At 49.6% G+C, this 15539-nt stretch overlaps 1 protein-coding gene across 3 annotated transcripts in view; it reads left to right on the top strand.

Moving 5' to 3' along the window:
• EFR3B (EFR3 homolog B) overlaps positions 1 to 15539 on the top strand; it is an 89166-nt gene that overhangs the window by 25176 nt on the left and 48451 nt on the right. For all 3 annotated transcript variants that reach the window (XM_059132474.1, XM_059132473.1, XM_059132472.1), the window contains exons 2-3: positions 12752 to 12828; positions 13870 to 13997. In XM_059132474.1, coding sequence (XP_058988457.1) covers positions 12752 to 12828; positions 13870 to 13997 — 205 coding nt within the window. The remainder of the gene's footprint in view (positions 1 to 12751; positions 12829 to 13869; positions 13998 to 15539) is intronic.

Below are 15539 nucleotides of genomic sequence, written 5' to 3'. Positions count from 1 at the left end.
TCCTGATGCCCAATAAAACCAACCCAGGCTTTCACCACACGATTTCTGGCTTTAATTACCAAGGGCAAATCTCCACATCATTCAGGATAATGAAAATTTAGAAACAACAGAGAGAAATGATTAAATAAATCAGAGTCTGGTCAAAAGGTTGAGTAGTGAGTAGCTATGAAAATGAGGTTCTGGAAAATATTTAGTAGATACAGTACAAAAAGAAGAAGAAGGGTTTAACACTATACTGTTTGATACCAATTTTATGCTTGTATTTAAAAATATGCATAAACACTAATTTTGAAGGGGGGACAACAAACTTTATAGGAAATTGAAAAGGAAATGAACAGAGCAGGAATTACCTGTGAAAAATAAAAAGAACATACATTTGGGGCACCTGGGTGGCTCAGTCGTTAAGCGTCTGCCTTCAGTTCAGGTCATGATCCCTGGGTCCCGGGATTGGCCTGCATCGGACTGCCTGCTCGGCGGGAAGCCTCCTTCTCTCTCTCCCACTCCCCCTGCTTGCGTTCCCTCTCTCTCTGTGTCTCTCTCTCTGTCAAATAAATACATAAAATCTTAAAAAAAAAAAAGAAAGAAAGAACATGCAATTGTATCTTTAAGAATTTTCATGAAGGGCACCTAGGTGGCTCAGTGTGTTAAACCTCTGCCTTCGATTGGGGTCATTGATCTCAGGGTCCGGGTATCAAGCTCTGCATTGGGCTCTCTGCTCAGCAGGGATCCTGATCCCCCTCTTTCTCTGCCTGCTTCTCTGCCTACTTGTGATCTCTCTGTCAAATAAATAAATAAAATCTTTAAAAGAAAAAAAAAAGAATTTTCACGGAACATGTTCTCTAACACAGGTGAACTGCTCTGAGAAAAGGCAGTAAGAAAATATTCTAATGTAGTGCTGCCTACTAGAACTTTCTGTGATGATGGAAAGGTTCCATTATCTCCGTGCTGTCTAATACAACATCTGGTAGCCACATGAATACTTACCATGATTTCACTAAAATTTTAATAGTTAATCACAGATAGTGTGATTATGTGGTGTTTACATTCATTTTTATTTCTTGCTATTTTACAAATGTATACACATGAGCATGGATTCCTTTTAAAATCAGAAACAAGAGGGGCTCAGTGGGTTAAAGCCTCTGCCTTTGGCTCAGGTCATGATCCCAGGGTCCTGGGTTCGAGCCCCACATCGGGCTCTCTGCTCAACAGGGAGCCTGCTTCCCTTCCTCTCTCTCTGCCTGCCTCTCTGCCTACCTGTGATCTCTGTCTGTCAAATAAATAAATAAATAAATAATCTTTAAAAATAATTTTAAAAAATAAAATCAGAAGCAAGCAAGAAAGAGATTTTTTTTTTTTTTGCCCACTTTACTGATAAGTACCCCATCAGTAACCCATACAGCTACATGCTCAAAAAGATAGCATCTTTTTGGTTTTCTTCAATTTTTGCCATTGAAGAGCTGTTGATTTTTCCTTCTGTGGATTCACCTGCATTTACCAACTCTTTCCAACCCTAGAGATCCAGCTCAGGTCTTGCCTCTTCCAGGAAGCCTTCCTGGACTCACTGAACTCCCAGAGATTTCTTCAGGCTTATGGACTACTTGGTCTCATTGTGACATATCATCAACTTTAGATATGTATCGGTCCCAACTAGACAGTAGTTGTCATGGGACAGTAGTCCCATCAAGTTCCTTGATGGCAGAAACTATATATTTTAAACTTCCTCCTCTTCCCCACCCCACCCAGCAAGTACTGTGCAATGTGCTGGCTCAGTTAGCATCAGCTGGACCTGGCCAGGCCCTCTCCAGAGGCACTTGAGTCTGACGCTCCTTGCTCTCCAAACTTTGTTCTGCTTCCTCCAATTCATCTAGAAGGGGTGTCGGTGCTATCACCCTGGGGCTAAATTTTATTGTAAATTGCTTAAATAGAATTAGTTGGCTTTGGTAAGGATAACCAAGTGTAAAGCTAAGAAAATAAATATGAACTATTTTGAGTAAAAAGGCATTGCTCTTGGTGAATGGGGATAACGCAGTTGATGTTTATAAGAAGGAAACTAAGGGCCAGGAGAGGAGGTGACTTCGCTGGGTCCCACGCTGATCAAAGGCATCACACGTCATACCCGCTTTCCTCCAGTCCTTCTGGGCTCAGGATACTGTACTGAGGTCAGAGGAAAGAGACCCAAGGAATTTACAGTTTATCTGGAGGAGGAAAATATGAGTCACTGAAATCACTTAGACCGAGCACACGGGTAATAGGAGAGTGTGTAAGACAGTACAAGAATACAGCTGGAGAGCAGAAGGTAATGTCTAGCGCCGGGGCTGTTATTAACAGAGGTCTTTCAAGGAAGACCCGGCAGGTGCCAGAACCCACCCGATGTGATGATTTCAAGGCCCCAGTTCCAAGGTTCAGATTCTCCAGCCCCTTCACCATCTTCAGCTTCTGCACGATCCTCGTCACCCAAACACCCCCTCATCAGCAGGTGCATGACTCCGTAACTAAGCGCCTCCCCATCGGCTCCTCTTCAGACCCCCCTCTCTTGTCACAGCTGGTGTGGTCCTGGCAGCTGGGCTGGCAGTCCCAGGAGGAGAGCATGGGCGAGAGCCCCAACCCCCCATGGCAGGGGAAGGACATGAAGACAGACCACACCGCTACCACCGCCACCACCCCCAACCCCGCCGCCGCCACCTTGATGAGCCGCCCTGTGTTGAGTACTAAGTTGAAGGGATGACATTTAATGAGTTAGCCACACTGACTGCTTGACTATGAAGCAAACTAAGGCAAACATAGATTCACCTCAAAACTACACATGGAATGACCTGAAGCAAGGAGACTGGACAAGGGACATTTACAAGGACTGGCTATCAGGTGTCCAGCAGGCAATCTAGTACAGTGGCTATGGCCAAAGACAGCCCAGGATGAACCCAAGGAATGGCTGAGGATACGTTTTGGGGGAAGTTATGGGAGAGCCTCATGGCAGAAAGCTGCACGCTGTGTTTCCCGAGGCAAGTGCCAAACCCCGCTGGTCCTGCTTTTTTATCTGTAAAGTGAGAATAACAGAACTTATCTTACTGGGTTGTTATGAGTATTATATTAAAATATTTGTCAAGTGCTTGGTTTAGTGCCAAGCATAGAGTGGGTATTTTCTTTAGATATTAAAGATCAACACATGAGATGCTGGGCAGTGAGGAGGGACAGGAAGGACCCCGAAGGAATGAACATTGTCACTCAGGGTATCTGATAGAAGATGTGCAATAGGGAATTTGGAGAAAGGGCCCTGGATGTTGGAAAGAATGACGAGTTCATGGAGTTGGCTATTTTCTGTTTGTTTACTTCAGATCACCCATCGCCCTGGTTAGTGGGTAGCTCCCTTCCAGGGTTCAGAACAGTGGAGGAAACCATCAGATAGGCGAGCAAAGGAGAAACAGGCTGCAGAGTGTAGGAGGTGAAGATGCTGCCGGCAGACAAGGTGAGAGGTCCAGAGTCCCCAGAGGCGGCCAGCAGCTGGGAGACCCGCGGCCATACGCCGGGGGCGGGGCCGGTGCTTCTCCCCCAGCCGCGCACCAGAAACACAGAGGAACACCTCAGGCCTCTCCTGAGACTCAAGGTTCTGATTCTGATGGGTGGTCAAGGCCGCAGCCACAGGTCACGGCAGGAGCTGGCAAGGCTGGGGGACCCATGTGCGGCGGGGCAGAAGGTGCCAGGTCCCCAGGCTACCCGCCAAAGCGCCCCCTCCCCACCTCACCCCTACCCACCTGGAGGGAGCTTGACTCCAGTGAGCTTGGCCTCAAGAGGCACAGAGGGTGGCCACCCCAAAAGATGGGCTGGAGTTAGCGATTCTCCAAGGGCGTGTTTCCCCAAGGCCCTCCTAGAGCTCTGTTCTTTTGTTGTTCCCTTACCGACCTTGACATTCGTGATTCCTTTTCAGCCCCGTCACAAGCTCATTCTTCATTCAGCAAATACGTAGGACCATCGACCCTGCCCCAAGGGCTAGACCCTGTCCAGACTCTGGGATTCAGCCGGGACAAACAGGCTAGGTTCTTGCTCTCGAGGTCCTCACTGGCAAGTGGGGGAGCCAGAGTGTAGACATAATATGAAATGTGTCAAATGGTTAAAAAAAAAAAAAAAAAAAAAGGAAAAGGAAAAAAGTCTAAAAAGTCTTGTGAAGAGGAGGAGGAGGAGGAGGTCAGGGATAGAAATTGAAGGAGCATGGGGGTCAAAGAAGTTCTCGCTGGTTAGGTGATATTTGGGGCAGAGACCTTAGCAGAAAAAAGTGGGGGAAGAATGTTCCAGATGGGGGAATATTAAGTGTGAGGGCCCCGAGGTGGGGTCGTGCAAGATGGCTTGTGCAGCTAGGGCAGAAAGAGCTGTAGGGAGATCGGAGGAGGGGCAGGGGACCCCCTGAGACAGGTCTAACCACTCTTAGAGTTTTCAAGTTCAAGGAGGTCAGTGAACTCCTGTCATGGCCCACCATGAATCCCTACTGATGGGATTTGTCAGTAACCCAACCCGCTCCACGCTAGTGAAGTTGGGTGTAGCACTTTCCCCTCGTTTTCTTAAAATAGGGATAGGAGCACCTGGGGGGCTTCGTCAGTTAAGTGCTGACTCTTGGTTTCAGCTCAGGTCATGATCTCAGGGTCGTGAGGTCGAGCCCCACGTGGGGCTCTGTGCTTAATGTGGGGTCTTTTTAAGATTCTCTCCCTTTTAGATGAAACCAGAGAGAGAGACAAACCATAAGAGACTCTTAATCATAAGAAACAAACTGAGGGTTGCTGCAGGGGAGGGGCATGGGAGGATGCGGTCACTGGGTGGTGGACACCGGGGAGGGCGCGTGATGTAATGCGCACTGGGTGTCGTATACGACTGATGAGTCACAGACCTGTACCCCTGAAACAAATAATACATTATATGGCAACTTAAAAATTTTTTAAATCCCCCCCCCAAAAAAAGGATCTCTCCCTCTCTCTCTCCTTCTCTCCCTTCTCTCGTGTGCACTGCCTCTCTCTAATAAATAAATAAATGAAATCTTTTTAAAAAACAGGTAAAAATATATTAGGCAAGGGCACCTGGGTGGCTCAGTGGGTTAAAGCCTCTGCCTTCGGCTCAGGTCATGACCCCCGGGTCCTGGGATCCAGCCCTGTTTTGGGCTCTCCGCTCGGCAGAAAGCCTGCTTCCTCCTCTCTCTCTGCCTGCCTCTCTGCCTACTTGTGATCTCTGTCTGTCAAATAAATAAAGAAAATCTTTAAAAATATATATATTAGGCAAGACAGGTCTAGTGACAGATCAGGATCCTTAATAAATTTACTTTTGCCATCCGGTGGGTGGATCTGTTAGACGCAATCCCTGGAGAGGAAGAGAGAGCCCTGGGGGAGAGTACTTCTGCTTAAGAAATAAAATGGCTCAGAATTTAAAAGATACTTTTAGAGGCCGTGGCTGAGTTAAACCCCACCTACTTCTACAGACTCACATTAGGAATAAGTATGGCCAGTAGCAGGATTAAATAAATATAAAACACTGTATTGCTGACTCTCTTGTAGCAGTGAACAGTTTTCAAATCCTTTTCAGCGTCTTCTGTTTTTGGGGTTTTTTTTTCCTCCTGGCCCGGTTGTGGCTGCTTTGAATTCACCTTCTTCGGGTTGGAAGCTTTCTAGTGGTGCCTGTGGGTTCCTGTCATGCCCTGAGCTGCTCTGGCGCCGGGAGGCCATGGGGTCTGGACCAAGCCTTGCCAGACATCTCCCTTATCAGAGAAGAGACTTATCTTCTGCTTTCAGCTCTGATTACTGACCCGGGAAGTGCAGAGGGCTGCTCAAGGCTTTCTGCCCTCTGGCTGAGATTCGGAAAAAATATCTCTGTAGTTATATGCCTGCTTCCTTTCTAATTGGGAGCAGATACAATGGTAAATAATAGTGTTAGGCTGATTTTCCTCAGTGACCCATTCTCTCAAAAAAACGACAAGTTTTTTCTGTTCTTCCTCTCTGCTCCAAAAGAACAAACCTATTAATTTTGCTTCTCTAGCTGATTTTCCTTAAAACTGGGTATGTAAAAGGTTAAAAAACAAACAGGAAACCCCAGAGTCCAACACAGCAGATCAGTGTACAGACACTTGTACACTGGTTTTCCTCTTATAAACGCCCTACCCCTGCCCCGTGCCTTCAAGATTCTACTCTTAGAGATTATTTTGTTTGAGTTTAGAGATTTTTTTTTTAAAAGAAGCATGTGCCCTCTGGAAGACTGTTTATCAGCTGGCTACTAGCATCTTGTGAATTAGATAATCAGATCACTGAGATAGGGAATTTTGATTTTTTAGCAGGGTGCTAATAAGGGGATGTCTCTAGGACCAAGGTAAGCAGCCTAAAGGTCCCAAATGCCTTACTTGCAGGGCCTCAGGGAACGGGAGAGGAATGAGGAAAAGGTGAAATGCCTCACAGAAAAGAAGTGGGAGGGGAAAACAGGAAGAAGATAGCAGAGGGAAAGGGCAAGGCAGCCATCTTCAGGAGATCTGCCTTTTGCCCGCCCCCTGCCCGTGTGCTCTGAGCTATCAGATCCTGTCTCACAGCACTGGTGGTTGGTCATGTCTGAGCCAATGAGCCTCGGAGCTCCAGCCTTGATCTCCCTGACAAACCCTCAACCTCCTCCCTGGCTGCCTGTTGGACGTGCCGTGCCGCCTGATGTCCCCAATCCCCTGTCTTCCCCCATTCAGCCGAGGGTGTCGCTGGTCCCCTGTCATTGTACTGGAAAGCCCAAGGTCCTACCTGGAACCCCCCTTCCTTCCTCCCCAGAGAACCATTGCCAATTCTCGCCTTCCTCTCCCATCCAGACGGCTTCCCTCACTTCAGGCACTTAACCCCGACCTGGGGTGATTCACTCACTTATCTCTGCCTTAAATCTCTGGGTCCAGTGTTGCACGCCACCCCCGGGCTGATCATCACCGTCACTCCCTGCTCATGAAGCTCCCAGAGCTCCCTGGTAACTTGGCAAAACCTAAATTGTCCGGCCTAGTCTTCAGTCTGGCCCAGCCTGGCCGCCCGGGTCCCTCCTGCAAGCGGGTTGGGGAAGAGAGAGGAGGCAGGGGGCCGAGCTACCGCTTAATTTGTGTCGTGGCCCCCTGGCAAGGAGCCATCACCGTCTTCATTTTTTATGGGAGAAAACTCCACGCTAGGTTAAGTAAGTTGTTCAAGGTTAAACAGTCAGCAATGGGAAGCGCTGGGATTTCAACCTAAGCCCGTCTGACCCCTGAGCTCAAAGGCGTCACCACTGTGCTCTGGGATCTCGCCCTCCCGGTGCAGCCAGTGGACCCAGGCGGGGGGCGGCACCTGGGAGCCTGGCGGAGACGTGGGGGTTCAGGTCCCATGTCCGCGAGCTGAACAAGAATCTGCATTTTAGTTGATTCCCCAGATGTTCTCTGGTGCCCTTTACAGTTTAAAATTGTAGGGGATAAAAAAGTGTCCCTTGACCCTCTTAGGGCTGGGTCCCAAGATAAAAAGGACGAAGATTAATGGGACAGAGACGCACAGGGATTTGAAGTTTTACAGGAACCTGAGGGCCTTCATCACAGAAGGAGACCCTAAGACGAGACCAGAGCAGGACGCTTTCTTACCTTTTAGGCAAAGACACAAGAAACTTGTGAAGAATTGACAAGATAAAGGGGTTTGGGCTATGGGGTAGTGGATGGTGAAGAAGTAACTAGGAAGATATGCGTGAGCTTAATAAAGTTTGTTTGCCGGTTCCTCTGGTGCCTTTTCTGCATTTCTGCCTTTGCATTTACTGCTCCTTGATCGCCTTCAGGTCAAAATAACTTTTATGTCAAAAGGCATATTTTGGGGTGACATAACTCAATTCCCTTTAGGATGCACCGCCTGGGTGGTTCTTCTCTTTCTGTGCAAGCTCGTGGCTTTCTCCGCTCCGTGACGGTGCTATCCCTGCCCCTCCCTGGTATAGTAGTTAACGTCGTGGCCCCTGGATTTGGGGGGCTCAAATCCTGGTCTGCCGCTTATCGGCTATGCCACTCTGGGCAGGTAACTTTGCCTTTTGATGCCTCAGTCCACCCATCTGTGAAATGGCAAAACAACAGGACCACCCGGGAGGGAGGGGGTTGTTGCAAAGATTTAACACTTTTTTTTTAGCCCTGTGCCAGACACACGAGGAAGAAAGCACCCACTGTGTTTTTCAAGTGTGAATCCTACCCCACTTCTTGTCCCTTCTCTTCTGAGAAGCCCTGCCCTGCCCATCAGCTCTCTGGGTGATCTCTTCCTTTCTGGAAATCTGTGGCACATTCTGGGACTCCAGTCACAGCATTGTATCTTAGGGACAATCTTTTCCTCTTATGGTCTTGATGAGGAAGCAGTCTCGAAGATAAAAGGGCAGAACCGGGACTTGAACTCAGAGTTCACAGCAACAGAACCAGGACTTGAACCCAGTCCTTTTCAGACTCTAAAGTTAGCACCATTTCCAGTGTCCTACATTTATAGCCTTGTAAACCAAGGCATATGCTCTTGGAAAAAGAGTGTTAAACGTATTCCTCATGGTGATATTTGTAGTTGTGAAAAAGGAGGAGATGTTGGTTTGAACAAATGTCAACAGATTCCCTTACCTTATGACTTACCAGAGGCTTTAATATGCTAATTTGTACTGTGAATCTGAAATCGCGGGATTTGGCACGCACAGGTTCCTGCACTGATTTGCCCTTAGACCCTTTTCTGAGGGGTGCTTGTTAGCATGTGGCAACTAGTGTTCCACGGAACACAGTTTGGGGAATGCAGTTCTGTTCTCCAGAGCCCCCCCTTCTCCCCATGGACTCCTCAGTTCATTGAGGAGGTGATGCTGGCAGTGTGGGAGGAGCCAGCGGGAGTCGAAAGCAGAGTTTATTGAAGAAACAGAGAGAGCAGATGCAGACGGAACCTCTGGGAGACCCGGAGAAGAAAGGAGCAGGAGTCTGACTTTCTTTGGGGTCTGCGGGATTTTACCGAGGACAGTGGTCTGGTGCACCTGCCCTCGCAGGTGTCCAGGAACCAGTTAGAACAAAGACAAGGACCTAGTTGTTATTCCTTAGAGCAGGGGGCCTTGACAGGGGTCTGGAGTACGCAGATGGAAGCTTCCTCCGGTCATTCTCACCTGGTCCTTCCTTAGATGTTATCCATCCTAGAGAAATCCATTAGCTCCTTGTCTCTTATAAGGAGGGCATATGCTATTTGCATCACAAGGCATGTTTAAAGTGGAGTGGGGGCGCAAGTCCTAGCAAGAATAGAAGCCCCAAAAGAAGCAAAGGGAAAAAAAAATTAGCTTTCTCTCTCACGGGGTCCCTTCTGTTTCCCTGTCTCAACACATGACCAGTGCTGTCCTGATGACTGACCTCCCGAGGGCCAGTCCTGGGGATTCTCTCCAGCGACACTTGCTTTGTCTCATCAGCACCTGGCTCTGCTCTGCGGAGGGAGGACCTAGCAGGTCACATTTGCACTGGGGTTCACGAAAGCACTACGGTTTGGGGACCCTGGCTGCGGGGAGGGGCTGGAGCTGGAGGTCAAGGTACTGTGATTTGCAGGTGCCTGGAGCTGCCTCGGGCCTGTTTCAGACCCACAGGTCAATGAGGTTTGATCCGAAGGCCTGCTCAGGCCTTCAGATGTGCACCGGCCTTGGATGCTGTCACTGCGCAAGCAGTCAGTGGGGAAAGCCCCACTACGACGTAGCAGCCAGCACAGAGCAGTGAGCAGCGAGGAAAGGACTTGGCTGCCCTGGGCCTGGGGAATGCGGGGGGTGCGAGGGGACACTACCCTTGAGCCTTCTTGGGGAGCTACCAGGCCCCACCCTGCTTCAAGGGATTTGCTGCCACCCGCTCACTTAGACCTCACAACAGCCTTGTGCCCTGAGCCTAGGACACTCACAAACATAGTGTAGTTATTTGCTCAAGGTCACACATCTGGGAAGCAGCAGTGCTGGGATTTCACTAGAAACCATGCTGTGGGGTGTCTTGGTGGCTCAGTCGGTTAAGCTTCTGCCTTGGGCTCAGGTCACGATCTCTGGGTCCTGGGATCGAGTCCCGAGGCTGGCTCTGTATTCAGTGGGGAGCCTGCTTCTCCGTCTGCCCAGGCTCCTCTCCCCTCCCCCTGCTCTGGCACGTACATGCTCTCTCTCTCATTCTCTCTCTCCCTCAAATACACAAATAAAATCTTTTTTAAAAAAGAAAAAAAAGGGGGGGGGCCTTGCTGTTGACCACTCTACCTCACAAGCCATCAAGGGGTCTGAGGAGGTCGGAAAGGAAGAACAGACCAGGAAAAAGCTCCAGGACCTAAGTCAGGAGGGACCCTGAAAACAGTGGCAGCTTTGTTGATGAGGGGGTACCCACTCTCCTCTCTTGTTCTCTTGCCGCTCCCTGTCTGGTGGGACAGTGCCCTGGGGCCTTGAATGCAACTGGTTCTCCCTGGGGCCATGCCCTGTGGCTCCTCACATGGGAGAGGCGTGTTCCAGGGAGAGGCCCGTGGGTTAGAGAAGGAGGCACTGGATAGAAGGGGCACGTGAGGCATACCCCTTCTAGACACAAGAGATCAGGAGACCAACAGGCTGCCTGGTTTTACTGGGAAGACACCGAGCCCATGTCCCTAGACCGAGGTACAGCCAGGCCTGCTCACTCTGGGAGGTGGCTCGTGTCCCCACTGGTAGCACCAAGAGCCCCCAGCCCCTTCGGTGCCCCTGCACAGAGCTTTCTGCCCTGAGTACCCAAAATGGGCTTGTGCTTCCTGACAAGTCTGGGTTTCTAACGAGCTTGGCCTCTCTCCCGTGCAGGCCCTGCCCCTTAGGCCTCTCAGACACGCTGGAGGAAGGGACAGGCACTGGGGCTGTGCAGTGCCAGCTTCTCTGTGATGCTCTGTCCTCACTCCCTTCAGACGCAAATGGCCGGTTCTCCTGGTCTGGAGACAGCGACAAAGGAGGCTGCCGGGAGAGCGGAGGGCATGTCCCGTGGGCATCTTGGGAAGAAGCTTGCGAACGGCTGCACTGGGCAGAGGGCAGGGTGGCCGAAGGGGAAGGATGAATGGATGGGCTTCGATCCCAGGCTTCGAGACCCGGGACAGAGAACACCACCCCTGGGAGCTGTTCCATCAGGAGAACTAGCCCTGGCTGGCGTCCAGGGCCCAAACACCCCCTCCCAGGCGTGGACAGAGAGGAGAGGAGGGCACGTCAGGCCAACCCAACAAGACTGAGCGCAGAGGGCCTGACTGCAGCCGCCGACCAGGTCTGCGGCCCTCCGCAGGCCAGGGGGATGGCTGGGGGTGCGCAGCTGCCTGTGAGGCGGGCGAGGGGGGATGTGAGCCAGTTACCGTGTGGCCTGTCCTCCTGTGGCGTGCCCCCGGGCTTCTCCCAGATAGCACCCGTTCCCTTGTACCGGAGTCACCCCAAATCTCTGCTCCTTCCTCCTCCTGGCACAGCCGCCCGCTACCCCCTCCCAGTCAAAATTTCCAGAGAGCCGCTTTTCTCCCGCAGCTGTAAAGCTCTTTGTGAGATTCAAGTAATTCCCACTAAAGTAATTCATTCTTTTCTGAATGGTCCATGGCCTTGATCCTTCCACGGTGCACTTGCATTCCAACTGCAGAGTTTGTGCAAGCAGAATTAAGCATTAATTGGGAGGATGAGGGAACAATTATTGTTGGGGGTTGGACTTTCCCAGGCCCTTCGCTGCCCTCCCCTCGGCTCCTCCCCGAGGGGCCCATTCCCCCGCACCGGGCAGGGAGAGGTGCGGCTAGAACGCGAAAGGAAAGATCCCTGGGGCTGGAGGAAGGTGGAGACAGCGCCGGGTCCCAGAGGGTTCCGTGTCCTTTGTCTAAAGACAGTTTATGGGGGGGCTTGCAAGCGTCGGCTTTTTATTTTCCCGGGGTTTGGTCTATTATCGCTGATCTCCTAACACCATCATTTCACAGCACCCAAAGACACAGAAAGAGGTCATGTCAGGGAGCCTTCTCCATGCAATAGATTCAGCTTTCTGGAAATGTACCACATTGTTCTCAGTCTCTTATTTTGCCACAGGCTGGTGGACACCTCATGAGGTTGGGGACGGGGGGCTCGCCCGGGGTGGGGCGGAGGCTGGCACAGGGGGCTGGCACAGGGGGGCCTGGGATGGGGGGCTGGCCCCCTAGGGCCCCACTCCACCCTGAAACACCACCGTCACCCTGCATTAAAGATGCATTTTCAAATGTTAATAATTAATGGTAATGTTAATTTATCAGCATTTCATGTAACGTTCTATAATGGAAATGGCCACAGGAAACGGGAAGGTAGCAGATATTGAGGAGCAGAGAATAAAAGAAGTGGGGTGTCCGTGGGGGTGGGTGGGAGGAACGAGCACTCCTCAAGCTGTGCATCTTCTCAGGACAATGGGGAGGCTCTTGGGCTGCAGGAGGCAGGGTTATAGTCCTGCCCCCGTGTGTGTGTGTGTGTGTGTGTGTGTGTGTGTGTGTGTGTGTGTACGTGCACGCGTGTCTGTCCAGGGGTAGCACCTGACCTTTGGGTGAGTTCCCAGCCCTCACAGTTCCCTTCCATGGCCCGGCTTCACACTCACACACGCCGCGGGGCTTGACCCCCTAAGCGAAGGACGCAAGGCTCAAAGGCAAAGGTGTAGCATGAAGCAAGTCGTGCGAGTCGGCCACCCCGGCACACGGCACGGGAGGGATGAGATCTTTCTGCTTCCCGGCCTGGGTTTGGTTCCTTACAAGCCGCCTTGGCCTGGTTCCCAGGAGGCCACATTCATGGGTTTTTCTTCTTGCTCTTCTAGGTGTCTGTGGCTGCTGCGGCGCTCTACGCCCCAGGTACAAAAGGCTGGTTGACAACATCTTTCCTGAGGATCCCGAGGTGGGTCACTCCTCCGCCTGGCATCACCTCCCACCATCTCACCCCGTCCAGGGCTGCAAGGGGAAGGCGGGTCAGCCGGGCCCCTCGCCCGTGAGCCTGCTCAGACTCTGGTCAGTGGGGAACAGCTGCCGGGGGTCTGCCCGCCACAGAGATTTGGATCTGTCTGTAGTCAGGATCTGCAGGGGGCTTGGGAAGCTGGTTTCAGCTTGGTTTAGGTCTTTACTGCACGGCTGAGACATCTTTCTCACTCGTGTCTCTCTGAGCAGTGGTTTCTAGAACTGCTCGCTCTCTTGATGGTGCTCTCCCTGCTGTGTCCTGTGAGCACTTCCCTTCTTGGGTTTTGGCTCAGGAGCTGGTGTCTTCTCTTTGGCTCCCTCTGGTACCCGCCCAGGGTCTGGCTGTGCGCACAGGGGAGGCCTGGCTTCCCGGCTTCCCGGCGGCTACTCTCCGCTTGGGCTACATTATGGATTGTGTGGTTTCGGAAATGTCGGGATCTGATATTCTTGATTTGCTCTTTGGAAATCAATGACATCTTCTTGATGGACAGTTGAAGGGCCACGTTTCCAGCATCCTCTGGAGAATTCCCTAATTGCTACTGAACTGCCTTCTCTTCCTGTTCATGTCTTAGGGCTGGATTTCCAGCACATTTTAATTCTGAGTTGCTTTCAGTGAAGGCTTATCATTCACACACACACACACACACACACACACACACACGTATACGTGCCTACACAAATATACATATGTACATTTGTGTCTATATATGTATACATGTATCCGTATACATACAAAAATAATATGTACATTTATACAACTATTCTAATTTATAGCTGGCATACTCTGGGCTAAGTTGTGAGTTCCTGGGAGGCAGGAACCATGTTTTCATCATTTCTGTATCCCTGACCCCACATGGGAGGTTTGTCACATACGTAATGGCACTGGGCAGAATGATAATTCAATCAACATATGATTTACCTTTAGACTTGAACCCTTCTAGCCATGGAATAGTCACGGTGAGACATGGGGTCTTGTCTTTTACAGGATGGCCTGGTGAAGACCAACATGGAGAAGCTGACTTTCTATGCCCTCTCAGCTCCAGAGAAGCTGGACCGAATTGGCGCCTATCTCTCCGAGAGGCTCATCCGTGATGTGGGACGTCATCGATACGGGTAAGAGTGTGAGAAAGTGAGAGAGATGCTTTCAGAAGCATTGGACAAAACATAGGGTCCTTTTATGAAAATGATAGTAGACTTGGTCACCGAACAGACTGGAAAAACAGGGATCGGGCCTGAGGGAGGTTTGCATGTGTTTTTCCAATGGCAGGTAAAATTTGATGCCATTGACAAGATGTGGGAAGAAGGGGATGTCCGCTTCCTAGGAGCACCTCTGTTAGCATCCATTTTCCCCTTTTGTCTCTATCCAGAAGCCCTCACCCACACTCTAGGGTCTTGAAAAGTTGGTCTAGTCCTAAGTCTGCCATTATTCTCATCAAACCAAGCAACTTACAGCCTTAAAAAGCAGGGAAGGGGGGCTGTCCGATTCTTGATATTGGTTCAGGTCATGATCTCACAGTTGTGAGATCAAGCCTCACGTAGGGCTCCATGCTGGACATGGCACCTGCCTGGGATTCTCTCTCTCCCTCTCCCCCACCCACCCCCAATCTCTAATTTAAAACAAAAACAATAAATATTTAAAAAAAAAAAAAGGCAGGGAGGAGCCATCTACATTCTAGTGAGAAGGCAAGGTTGGGATAATTTGTCCATTAAAAATACACTTAAATGAAATATTTATCAGTCTGAGAGGGAAGGACTTGCTATGTTTAGTAAAGAAAAGAAACCTTAAATGAAAATGACTGATCGATAGATTTAACTGTTTAAAAATTTAAATATTTTGATGTCAAAAAAGAAACCACCAAAATTTAAATGACAACCAAAAGAAGTGTTTTGAAAGAGTAAGACAAAGGATTCAAACTCATCTATTATTTGTATAAACCAACGATGGGGCTGGAGTGGGAAAACTGAGTCACTAAAAACTGAAACCAGGGCTCCAAGTAACCAACTCACAGAAAGAGGAAGGAGAAATAATAACGGTCAATAAATTTATAATCAAAGATGTGGCTTGAAGCACTAAGATACCATCTTCACTTAACAAAAAAGTATTTCCAGTACTAACCAAGGAATGGCAGCGTGAGGGTAGTTTCTTACTTTTCTAGAATAAGTGCAAATTGATTGGACCTTTTTAGACCATAATTTTTTTTAAAGATTTTATTTATTTGACAGAGAGAGGGATCACAAGCAGGCAGAGGCAGGCAGAGAGAGGAAGGGAAGCAGGCTCCCTGCTGAGCAGGGAACCCATTGTGGAGCTCAATCCCAGGACCCTGAGATCATGACCTGAGCTGAAGGCAGAGGCTTAACCCACTGAGCCACCCAGGTGCCTCCAAACCATCATTTTAAAATATAAGTCAAGTCTTCAAAAAACATGTATGCCCTTTGATCCGGTAAATTCTTTGTCTATTCTTCTATCCCAAGAAATCAATCTTAAATATAAACTAGCTTTACACACAGAGATGTTCATTGTAGTGTTTTTTATAATAATGATATATTAGAAATTGATGTCCAATAAGAGAGAAAGGGTTTAATGAATTATAATGTGTCTCACTTGGTGAAATATTATCTGTTCAATAGAAACGATATTATAAACACGCTTTCCCC

Source organism: Mustela lutreola, chromosome 9 (assembly GCF_030435805.1).
Source record: "Mustela lutreola isolate mMusLut2 chromosome 9, mMusLut2.pri, whole genome shotgun sequence".
Lineage (NCBI taxonomy): Eukaryota > Metazoa > Chordata > Mammalia > Carnivora > Mustelidae > Mustela > Mustela lutreola.
This window is presented reverse-complemented; position numbering and strand designations above follow the sequence as displayed.